Consider the following 12,454-nt stretch of genomic DNA (forward strand, 5'->3'; position numbering starts at 1 on the left):
TAAAACTCTTTATTACGAAAACATAAAGCTGAGAAATTGGAGTTGCCAATTTTTGATAAATTTAGATGTTCATAACCGCTCGTCCATGGACGTTATTTCTCGATGCTATTTCCCTAAACACAATCGACAAATAAATTTGTACCTTCTTTACTGATCGGCCTTCATTGTTGATTTTTACCTTTGCTCAAGTTTGTTAGAAAAATCAAGCAATAATTACTTCGAAGATTTTTGTGAATTTATTTTCTCCCTTGCAGATAGAAATTAATTATATGTTCTAATTCTGAAATAATGGATTGTCTGCAAAGTGGAATACATGGAAGAGCTGAATATGAGTAGCTGCTGCAATCAGCAGCCACAAGAGTCGTTTTCAAGTTCCGAACACAACACCGTAGTGCGATGTGATAATCATTTTCGCCGGTGTAACTCAGGAGAGACAGTATGGAAGGAACATAAGTTGCGTAACGGTCATGCGGTCAATTATAATTATGGGATTTATGCGAGAAAAACAAAATTATGTCGTGGAACTTATGTCAAATGCTTATCAAAATTCCATGTCACAAATTTCCTTTCAATGTCAGAGCAAGGCTCATTAAGCCTATGCAGGCGAGCTGCCGGGCACGTTTTTTTAGGACCAAATCCCAATTGTGCCAGAGACACGCCGAAAGATAATGTCTGTACCTATGCAAAATCTACAAGAAAATACGTTTCAAGCAGCATGCCAATCTGCGTGTTGCTATGTTTTTTCCTTTTAAGATCTGTCTCAAGTCAAACCACTGTGACAAATGGATGTCCCAACAGATGCCTTTGCGTGTTCGGCGAAGATAATCATCAGCTAATGAACATTTTACTCGAAAATGAAAATCAAATCGGTGCTTGGGAACGAATCAAGACAAAACCGAATCACGTAAATACATATTTCTGCACACGTTCTGGATTTTCCACTGTACCCAAAGGACTATCCGCCGAGATCGAAGCGCTATTTTTGGACGGTAATAAAATATCCCAATTAAATTCTTTAGATTTTGTGGCAGACAGGGATGACGTTGAAACTTCATCACCGATCACTGTTTTGAGTCTCGCTAACAATACCATACACTCAATAAGCAATGATGCTTTTCGTTCACTTAAACACTTGAGGCTTCTAATTCTAAAAGAAAACTACTTGCAGAACCTACAATGGACCTTAGGTTTAACAATGTACCATGAGCTTCTGGAGATGGATTTGTCTTCAAATATTATCAAATATTTTCGATTGAACGAAGCAGGTTTTTTTCCTGTTCTCAAGAGGTATGCATGAGCATTTATTTTCTGAAGTTTTTGTTCATATATTACAATACTTTAATTACCGAACTTTTGTTTATATTGTTACATAACGCATTGAATATAATATGTATTCTCTTTTAATAGTTGAGATTTGAATCAAATACTTTATCAACACATGCTCAAAATTAAAATTGCGATTAAATTAATAGCAATGCTTACATATATTTTTTTAACTTTTCCAGGCTGGATTTGAGCAGAAATGAGATCCTATCAATTGAAGGAAATGTTCTTGCAAACTTTCCCAAACTTGAGCATTTAGATCTGTCTTCAAATCAAATAACATCCGGAGGTCTCTCACCAAGTGATTCATTTGTTTATTCCTTAAAGAGCTTATTGCTTTCAAATAATGACATAAGTTTGGATTCTGTTAAAGATACGGAATTTTTCAATAAATTTGGCCAACTGAGATATCTGGACATCAGCAAAAACAAGATATCACGAGGTGTACTTTCTAGTAAAACATTCGCTGGATTGGAAGATCTAAGGGAATTGAACTTAAGCTCTTGTGATATTAAAAAATTGGAACAAGGCTGGATAAATGGTGGGCCTGAGAAAAATATCAAAGTTTTAGATCTTTCACATAACGTATTATCCAAAATATCCGCACATGCTTTGTCTGCCGTATTCACGCTTGACCTCAATGTGACGCCATCTTATGAAGGGAACGCGGCTGCAAAGCAAAGTGAAACTATCGATGAGGCAATGTTGGATTTCATGGAAATTCCGAGAGAAAATGTGGAGCCACACTGGTTACGACCTTTACCATTGTTGAATACACTTTACTTGAATGGAAATCCTCATTTAAACTATATAGAAGATGATACGTTTGACTATTTACCAAACCTACAATACTTATTTCTTCAGGTAAATATAATTTTCACATATTAACGGAGCATAAGGTGAACGAAACATCGAAACAACGACTAGGAGGTTTCTGAAAAATGCAACCATACTAATCGCTTGTTATTATTTTAAATGCATTCTTGTCCAATCGACTCAGATTGTTCATGAATAAGTACATTCGTTTTCATGAAAAATAATTCTCAGTAATTAATTAAAAAGTTGGTCTGTGAACACAGACAGAATCAAGCATAGCTTTATTATCTATATATATATACTATATCACTACCTTTCTACTCATAAATGTGGTATTCATACACATGACACTGATATATTTTAAAGCCACATACGCAGACATTCAATGTGAGTCCCCATATAGTTCAACTAATTGTTTAGTTATGCTAATTTGGGACTTTTTGGCAAATAACCATTAAAGCAGGATCTATTAAAGCAGGAATTCTGCATATATTTATATAGCAATTTGTATTTATTTATTTTTTGAATGAGAGAAGGGGTGAAACACCTCGTGAAAAGTAACAAGACGGTTCTATTTAATTTTGGAGAATGCAATCCAAACTGTATTTTATTATTTTTATGTCCGAATGAATTTCTCTTCCAGTCAAAAATTTGTGCAAGTGGCGCTAGAATTCACTTAGGGGCAAAACTTTGTAACTGCTCCGTATAAGTTTATACTATAATGTGTTATATAACATGTTTGTTCGGCATTAAAACAACGTTTGATTAGTCGATGAATTATTTAAAGCGAAGCGTGTATCAACACAATGATATATGCCAAACCTGAAGTGCTCGTTCTCTCTTGAGGCTAGAAGCTTGGTATGAATGCATCAAAATTTATGTGATAAACACGGATCAAATTTAGTCTTACTGTTACCAGGTAGAACAAAGTTATTGTTCAAATCCTGGCATCTCATTCCACTTATATTTTGCTAATGCGATATCATATCAATTGGTTTGATTTTTGTGTCAGAGAAAAGCAGTAAAACATTTCAAACCAAATGTTTATGTTGATTTCTGACAAATTTGAAAAATCTGCTATTTAACGAATTGTTTATAATGCAACTGTTTATATTGAACCGAGGGGTAAATGTCTTACAAAAATATCAGCAGTATTCACTGGAAATGGAAAAAAAAATCAAAGTGTTGTTAATGATACATTATACAAAACCGCTCACCCTTTTTTAATATTTAATCTTGTAGCTTGATATGTGTTAATCCTTATAAAACCCTATTTTTATGCAATTTTAGAACTGTGGGATTCGACGCCTCAACATTGCATCCGCAAGATATCGATATGGAGCACTGCCGATTTCAACCACTTTACCAAGATTATCGCATATATGGGTACATGGGAACCCTCTAGAATGCGATTGCTACATTAGGTTTTTGAAAGAATGGTCAGTAACAGTAGTCACCGTCAACGGTAATCAGTCTTCAGGAAAACACATCGACCCACCTTCCTACACGATCAATTCTCAGACAAAACAGATTGAAGTCGAACTAGCTGTCTGTGCATCTCCCGCAAATATGGCGGGGCTGACCATTGCAAATGCGCAAGGACAGGGAATGACATGTCAAGATGAACCATACTCAATTTTTATTGCGGTACTCATTGGACCACTGACTTTTGCAGGATCAGTTTTGCTAACAATGATATGTGGGTGAGTGTCCTTTTCTTCAAAGGTATATATCCATGAATATTAAACAAATACACGAGATGGAACTTCATTCTATGCAATAAACTCTGTAAAACAATGAGTCCAATGATAATAGGTATACGATTTTCGCTTTTGAAGTTATCAGTAAACCGCAATGTCCTTCGTAAATTTCTATGTCAATTGACTTTGTATATTATTATTATTCTGTGTTAACGCATAGACGGGTTTCCAGTAAAAGCAGAGATATACAAATATCTTTCGTTTTCGTACAGATCTTTTCATGTTTGTTTTGTAAAAATGAAAAAAGGAGCAGTTCTATCTTATCACGCTCGTGAAGAAATGATGAGAAATCCGAAAGTAAGAGGCAGACGACGCAACGTTCCGCCAAATATTTTCAGTAGCTTCGGATGGACTGCACCATTACCACAAGACGATATATCGACTTATAGCCCCGGGTATGATTTTATATTTGATCTGGTGATAAACATCTAAACTTTTGTTGTGCATGGTATCCAGCCATAACATAATTTTGACGCAGTTGACAAGGCCCCGTAAACCCGAACAAAATTAACTAGGCCCATATGAAACATTTTCTTCAAAAAAAATTCAAAAATGTCAACGCTTAGTCTGTATGAAAGTATTTTGACCGCCATTACAACTTATGAAGCCTTATCCAATAGTGCGATCAAATAATTCTAATGTAAAATAGCACCATAATTCAGTGTTGGGTATAGGGACGATATAACAGGGATATCTCAGCAGAAAAATCCGAAACTTTTTACAATTCTGGTACAGATGTAAAAAAAACTAATTTTGATATTTTAAACTTGAATTTTTATTAATTTTCATTTTTTTTTGTCAACAAAACAATAAATGTACAATATTTAGTGAGCATAGAAAATGAACAAAAAAAGCGTTGAAGCACGGTCACTTTCCTTTCAGAAGTCGTACTGGTCGCTACACCAACCTTGTTCTCGGACAGCTGGGTGAACACAGGTCCCATCCAACAGTTAGCGCTGGTATATTATCACACACAATGGCTCTTGGTCATTCTACTACAAATCTCACAGTAGAGGACGCCCCGCACAACAAGAAGAAAGTTGACGAAAATATAAAAGACACTGATGAAATTCGTAAACGATCTGGTACTCCTCTTCTTGTAGTCAGAGGAGGAAGATACAACGAGTCAGGAAACAATGATTATGGAACGGGTCACAGCAGTGTGGCAACGCGAAGCGCTTCCCACGATATACCTTTCATTGATGAGAAAGGTCACCTGAGCTCATGTCCACAATCTCAAAGTCTAGAAGACATGCGTCGCAATTCATTTTCCGAAGAAATTGATCGAAGACAATTACTCTCGCACAAGAGAGAACACTCGTTAACAACGCTGTCTTCCAGTGACCCCGAAGGACATTCGGGATCACCTTCTGATGGGAGCATTCAGAGCCCAGTCAGCATTCACGCCATTCCTGAACCATCTGGAAGTAGTCACGGTAGCTCTGAAGAAGTTTGTTTGTAAAAGTGAAACTTAAATTTGAAAGGAAATAATAACTAACTTTCACAAGGTTTCAAGTCAACGCAATGCTTTTTCAAGTCTTGCCTGTGTTCGAAATTAGCAAAAATATATCTAACTCAGTCGTTCATCTGACAGAATTTGATTCGATTAATTAACAATTTTACTCACATGAATAGGTTTTTGTTCTGGAGTATAATTTTGGGTACAGGCGGTAGAACGTACACAAAACTATTTGGGTATGGCCGGTTACAACAGAGCTATCTAAAGTACCGAGATTTTTTTTTTTAGATGTACATGTTTAAGTTTGCCAAATCAATATAGCAGTCATTACCAGGAAGATATATCTTTCCGCAAACTTCAGTTTTTCATACTCTTCTAGGAATTTGTTTTTAGTATAATTGGTGTAATTTTCATCTTTTTTTAATTGTGTACTTTTTCTGTTTTTATTGTGTCCTAATGAAACTTAATTTATTTTTTTTTGGTATGTTATTACATTCCTATAATACATAAATGGCTTTCGTGATACTGATTAACACCAAAATTATGGTACGAGAAAATAGCACAATAGTAGTGTTTGTTGTTCATAGTGATAGTGCGTTCAATTTACGTCGCTACAAACTGACTGATGTTTACTTTTATTGCTATGAGGAATTTATTAATGTTATGAAGCTTTGCTCCTTGCATCTCTCTCCGATATAACTCGTGATAAATTCCGGCTTCCGTTTGAAAGAAACATTGATATTAGGTAACAAGAGAGCTATGCTCAAATATATGGACACGTAGAGTCACATAATTTTGATGACGTCATAGCGGGAAAAAAAGTAATAGCCTTCTGGAGAAAATTTTTATCTTTAACCACTGAAAATTTCAAAGCAATTGGTCCAGTATTCGAAGAGAAAAGCGACTTTTTAAAAACGTGTCAAAGAACAAGAACAACAACAACAACATAATATTGAAACGATCGTTATGTCCACTACGTGTCCAACAAAGAGATGAGAGCTGAATTCACGGCGGTACCGGTACTTAACGTAGGTGCGGTACTGAGTTAGCAGTCAGCCAGCATCTTACCTGTACACTGTAGGCCATATACGGTAATTGATCACAGAACAGTTGTTCCCTTGCAAATTTTATGTTGTTTACACTTTAGGACAGATAATTGATCACAGAACAATTCTTCCCTTTCAAATTTTATGTTGTTTCCAGTAGACTCTCATCAAAATAAACAAATATAGTAGGCTACAAGTGCTACAACGCTTGCATTACTGCACTGGTAGGACCGTGAAAGAATAAGTTACGGTAATTTCATTGTGGTAAGACACCGGTACCGGCACCAGTACCAGTATCGTACTTACGTACTGAGCTACCAGTACCGGTTAGCAGTCAGCCAGCATCTTACCTGTACACTGTAGGCCATATACGGTAATTGATCACAGAACAGTTGTTCCCTTGCAAATTTTATGTTGTTTACACTTTAGGACAGATAATTGATCACAGAACAATTCTTCCCTTTCAAATTTTATGTTGTTTCCAGTAGACTCTCATCAAAATAAACAAATATAGTAGGCTACAAGTGCTACAACGCTTGCATTACTGCACTGGTAGGACCGTGAAAGAATAAGTTACGGTAATTTCATTGTGGTAAGACACCGGTACCGGCACCAGTACCAGTATCGTACTTACGTACTGATCTACCAGTACCGGTACCGAACCTGTAGGTCTGATATTCTGTTCCGCATACGTTAGGCTATAAAACTTGCATTGCAGCATTAGTAATACCGCGGAAGGAATAAGTCAATTTCACTGCGTTACGGCACCGGTATGGCAACTTACCAGTACCACCCTACAGTAGCTGTAGTACTGAGCAAGACAATCGATCGCGAAACCGCTTGAAATAAGTGTAAAACAGTGTTCCCATGAGTAAAAATAAATACCGCGAAATTTTGTATGAAATATCATATCTCATAGGATTCATATAAAATTTAAAAATAAATAAAAGTAATAGCCTTCTGGGGAAAAATATAATCTTTACTCACTGAAAATTTCAAAGCAATTGGTCCAGTAATCAACGAGAAAAGCGATTTTTTCATAACGATACCAAGAAGAAGACAAATAAGAACAAGAACAACAAAAATACCAAAACGATCGTTATGTCCACTAACGTGTCCAATAACCTAATAGTTAACCTAATTTTGAATAGGTTAAAAGGTGGGAAGAAGAAATGGTGGATTTTTCGGGGCTTAGACGTATTATTTGCATAAACACCGATCCAAATTTGGTTACTTATGACTGCACCAGTATATAAGACGTGAGGTCAAACCTGGAATTAGTTGAATTTCGCACCGCCAGAAACGCGAAATAGGCAAAAGGTAAATATATAAAGTCAGATATATAATTTTATTTTGCCTCTGTTTCATCACAATCTCTTCAATGAAATAATAAATTGCGAATTGAGTCACAAAAAAATCCATTCCATGGGGAGTATAACTTTAAATTTTTAGTTGTTTTGACCCAATCGCGTCTGGTTTGTTGCACAGCGTGGCAAAGTTCGTACGTTTATATGTGATCTTACTTTTAGTTAACTATTTGTGAATTGATTTATAAAGATTGGGGGCTTTATATTTTCGCGCGGTAGCTCAATCTGAAATTTTGGTGCCAATGTCCAAGAAATATTTTTTCGTTAAGTATTTGTATTTTCGATTTGTTAAGGCGATCGGATTTAGATAGAATACATCAGTATTAGATTGTATATACCGCATCATGCTCCTGTCCTAAAAAGTAAGGCAACCATTCCAAATGTATAAACGTAAGCCGTGAAAAGAGGTTGGGCAATACTCAATCCGGAGATATAAGTCGGCGAGAAGCCAAGGTTTGCCATATGATTATTAATTACCGACATTCCCGTTGTCGGGATAAACGCTATATCTCAACATCAATCATCAACTGTGTGGTTCCTGTATCATTTTGCTACAGGTACTACGCCATTCTACAAGACCGACATCCCAACCTTACGACACTGCCATACTTGACAGATTAAGACAGATTAATCAGCGAATCGACACTCTGTATATTAGCAAAATACAAAAATTTTATTGTCAAGCTTCCACTCGAAAATATTAAGTCCTCAAATTTTTAAACAACGATTCGCAAAATTTCAACTTTTTATAATATATATCGAAAGAAAGTGAAATATTCAAACAAACTGAACATTGCCAAGCTGTCCGACAAACAAAGTGCAGTTTGACAAAAACTAGAATAAAATGCCAATTTGTGCCCTAGTGGGTGGTGGCCCCATTCCCATGAGAACTAGATTGAAAATTGTTTGTGCATGCCACTTTTTGATCTTCCGCGTAGATATTTTAAAAAACACTCATTAATTCAAACTAGGCGGCATTGTCGATAGTGGAGAATGGAAAAACTATATACTTTTCATGCTATAGAATAGGTCCTGGTCATTGAAAGTGCGAAACGCTGATGAAACATAGTTGTATCAAGGTTATATAAATAATCGAGCACAATTTCCGGCCATACGTGACACTATGTACAGATGAGTAATCTTCGTTTAATATATAATTACAGGAAGCTTCGTTGGCACAACACGACATTTTGACTATTTGTGTATCAGGTTTATCACTACAAGTGGGAGCGAGCGTTCCGCATCCACAAGCGGTTGGCGTCGTTGGAGGTCCTCTGAAGCACCCGATCGTGTATGGAAACTTGTTAACTATGTGATACCTATTGCAGAGAAATAAATATGATTACAAAATTCCAAGGTGAAAGAAAAATACGCAGTGTATTTTTCTAGGAATACTTCATATGTACCTGTAACCTCGTCTTGCATCTTCTCGCCCATTACATTCGTCCAGTGAACTAGAATCGACGGAAACGCCTTGCTCATCAAAAGGCCCATATATAGGGAAACCGTCTAATGCCACACCTAAAACAAAGTTGAAAGAAAATCTATTAATATAGCTTAACTTCGTGTTTTAAATCGGCAACCTGCATGCGCGTGGAACGAGTGGCACAAACCATTTTGTTAAGGTGTGAGATTATCATTTCAAAAAAAATCGAATTGGACCTGAGATAGAAAAGCATACAGTCAATGTTCAAGATAAACTATTTTATAACTTAAGACATTATGTTTAACAATAATATTAAAGTGAAAAGCTTGAGATCTTGAAATTTATGGATTTAGAAATATATACAAACTAACAAAAATATGGAAGACCGGGAAAAGTGCCACAAATTATCACAATTATAAATTCCAGCAAGATTCAAAATGCTCTGGGAACAGAAGACAGTTCCACCCTTCAACTACTATAGAACAATAGAAGTAAACACAATGGATCAAATAGTTTTATTCTGCATTTTACACTGAATATTAATCTGAATTGTTATTTGATTTTTACCTATTAGTTGACTTTCATTACAGACATTCTTGAAGGTACATAATGGAGGAGTGTTGTAATAATACTGATTGTTCTCATCCATATTTCCCCAGCAACCGTCAAGTTTATTTTTTTCAACCAAGGCTAACATGTAAATTTAAAACTTCATCATCATGTTAAATAGTTTCAAACACTCGCCGAAATATGAAAATTTATAATATATATAAACAGAGAACTTCCAAGTACTTTATTGAGTAAGATAAGCTTGGTGGCATATATGTTATATAAATTTACGTATGTCAACACGATGTACCAATTATTATATCATATAAATAACTAATGCTAGGACGTACGAAAGTGGAATCACTTCCTTCGCAATTCAAATGAAAGGTGAATCATAATTTCAGCATATCATATCACTTTCCATTGCAGTTTTCTTATTATTCACTAATTCGGAGTTCACGTCATCGAAATAAAGTTTATGGGCAAAATGGCAAACATCGATCAATAATCTCTACCAGGTAATTTTATTTCTTTGTATTATTGTTTATATACTATTATAGAACAGCAATTCATTATCTCTACCCGCATTGCAACAGTCAGATGTGTAAGGGTTGTAAATGGGGATTCCAGTGATTGTCAATCCAATAATTCCAGGTGGAAGACATATCTTCGGATTTACAGGAATAACCGATGGTTGGAATGGAACTTCTATTTTGACTGAAACCGGTTTGATGTTGTTAAACACAATCCCTGAAACAAGGAAAAAGCTGTTTGCTACTTTTGATATTGACAAAACAAAGTGTTTTAAAGTATCTAGATTATTCATATCTCAAAAACGATTTTAAATATAAAGATCTCAATTTAAAAGTCCTAATTACACAGAATCAACTGTTTGGATCGAAATCAGGTTTGAAATGAGCAAACCGGTCGACATTGTCACTCTAAGCGACGATTTTGTTTTGTAAGAATAGATAGAAGTTCAATGACAATTTATTCTATTTCTGTGATCCTTTCAATTCTGTGCCAAGATTTAGAAGAAAAGAATATCTATGATGGAACCGAAATACTGCGCAAAGTGCACAAGAATACTACGTTATATCGCCGGCATCACTAGTGTCACAATAGCATTGCTCCCGATATTCTCTTTATCACCAAGCACTAATAATTTGTGCTATCCATTGTTGGCACTGATATGAGTATTTATAAGAGATGGCTACCTTCCAGCCTTCTTTGATAGTTAGTTACAATAGTCATAAGAACAAATAGTCCTATCCCTCGACCCTTTACATATATGATTGCTTTGCCAATTAACTATGTGCTATTTGAATTATTAAAACTACAAGCCCAAATTTATATTGCACGGTGTGTTTGGGAAAAGTTCTGATTTTTTTTTCAATTTTCACTCCAGACAAATATGCGAAATATGACCATATCATAATGGATTCTGTACCAGAATACCAAAGCTTTACGACACAAGCGCTAATTTATAGTAAACAAATAAAATAAAGGCAGAAGTACAGCGTGTATATATATTATTTTAAACGTACTTTGAGTTATGTACACCACCTGCAAATATGTAAAAGTCGAAAACAAGTTCTCTCGAACTCCCAGCATCCCCGAAATAACATAAACATAGCATGAATACAAATTTCAGTGACTAAACACAAAACCATCAGGCAAAAGAAAGCGACTCGTAGTGAATGCCTGAATGCAAACAAAGTTGTGTCATGTTCCTTATGCAGTCTTAAACCCAGGTAACGCAATAGTTAATTAGGCAATAAATTTGCGAATCGAAGAATAATTATGTCATAGAAATTAACAATAGCTTATTCGAGTGGAACATATTCCGTTAGCGAGTAATACAAATTTGAGTTCAGTAGTCGTAGTCGTACCTTTCAATATAGGAGGAGTTCCATTACTGCTGGTTAATATGAGGTTGTCGTTATCGAAGGCAAATTTTATCCCATTTTCTTCAAAAATACCCAACTCCTTTATTGACAGGCCAGTTGTTCCACGGACAAACATGCACAGGACAAGTACGTCCAAGATTTTTCTCCGGAATATCATTTGCAATCTTCAATGTTGTACATTCACTAGTAGCAAGTAACGATTAGTTGATGTCTTTTATTCACCTATCGTTAGCGCCGAAAGTCGATGATTTAGGTCTTAACAGATGATTATGTTTTCCTCAAACATGCTTGGGTAGTATCTTGACGCACGCCTATATATTATAACTGGCTATGGGCATAACTGGCATGCGATAGCAAAATAGAACTTTTCAAAATGCTAGTGGATGAGTCATTCACTCACATCCTGAAACCTCGCAATTAGCCGAGATTGCCTGCATTTTCTCTCAAATAATTAGCATTTTGAAAATTCAATGCATTTATCTAATTCTAATATATTTGAAAATATTACGAAATCAAGCTTTCTCAATATTTCATGCATGCCATCTGTTTCATGCTTTGAATAGAGTGGACAATTTACTGAATGATAAACTTTGTCGGTTGTATTAGGAATTTCAAAATTTAAAATAAATTTGTTTCGAATTGATGCAAATGAGTCTGGTATTATGGGTATCTTGCTTCAACAACAATTGGTTCAAAAACGTTTCCCCAGCCATTTTCGTTACCAATATATATGAAAAAGTTATTTCCGGTAAACGGACGTGATTGCACTGTTGCCTAGTAATAGGTAAACACTGTTGA

The 12,454-nt window shown here is 35.5% G+C and overlaps 2 protein-coding genes across 2 annotated transcripts; one reads left to right on the top strand and one right to left on the bottom strand.

Annotated features, from left to right (window-relative positions):
- Positions 1-254: 254 nt before the first annotated feature.
- Positions 255-5,957, top strand: LOC120344933 (uncharacterized). Its single transcript, XM_039414273.2, has 5 exons — positions 255-1,287; positions 1,506-2,187; positions 3,430-3,842; positions 4,112-4,294; positions 4,782-5,957. The coding sequence occupies exons 1-5, from the start codon at positions 314-316 to the stop codon at positions 5,359-5,361; spliced, it is 2,832 nt and encodes a 943-aa protein (XP_039270207.2). The 5' UTR covers positions 255-313; the 3' UTR covers positions 5,362-5,957.
- A 1,406-nt stretch (positions 5,958-7,363) lies between these two features.
- Positions 7,364-11,976, bottom strand: LOC120345010 (uncharacterized). Its single transcript, XM_039414374.2, has 5 exons — positions 11,639-11,976; positions 10,329-10,496; positions 9,765-9,887; positions 9,178-9,292; positions 7,364-9,090 (listed from the first exon to the last, which is right to left on the bottom strand). The coding sequence occupies exons 1-5, from the start codon at positions 11,811-11,813 to the stop codon at positions 8,808-8,810; spliced, it is 864 nt and encodes a 287-aa protein (XP_039270308.2). The 5' UTR covers positions 11,814-11,976; the 3' UTR covers positions 7,364-8,807.
- Between the last annotated feature and the right edge of the window lie 478 nt (positions 11,977-12,454).

This window comes from Styela clava, chromosome 5 (genome assembly GCF_964204865.1).
Source record: "Styela clava chromosome 5, kaStyClav1.hap1.2, whole genome shotgun sequence".
Lineage (NCBI taxonomy): Eukaryota > Metazoa > Chordata > Ascidiacea > Stolidobranchia > Styelidae > Styela > Styela clava.

What these genes read in the sequence shown, in the direction of transcription:
- LOC120344933 (XM_039414273.2), top strand. Translation starts at nt 314, where the DNA reads ATGGAAGAGCTGAATATGAGTAGCTGCTGCAATCAGCAGCCACAAGAG. An exon ending in TACAATACTTATTTCTTCAG is followed by an intron (nt 2,188 to 3,429) that starts GTAAATATAATT and finishes ATGCAATTTTAG; the next exon opens with AACTGTGGGATTCGACGCCT. An exon ending in TTGCTAACAATGATATGTGG is followed by an intron (nt 3,843 to 4,111) that starts GTGAGTGTCCTT and finishes GTTTTCGTACAG; the next exon opens with ATCTTTTCATGTTTGTTTTG.
- LOC120345010 (XM_039414374.2), bottom strand. Translation starts at nt 11,813, where the DNA reads ATGATATTCCGGAGAAAAATCTTGGACGTACTTGTCCTGTGCATGTTT. An exon ending in AACTCCTCCTATATTGAAAG is followed by an intron (nt 10,497 to 11,638) that starts GTACGACTACGA and finishes TCCTTGTTTCAG; the next exon opens with GGATTGTGTTTAACAACATC. An exon ending in ATCTGACTGTTGCAATGCGG is followed by an intron (nt 9,888 to 10,328) that starts GTAGAGATAATG and finishes TTTACATGTTAG; the next exon opens with CCTTGGTTGAAAAAAATAAA.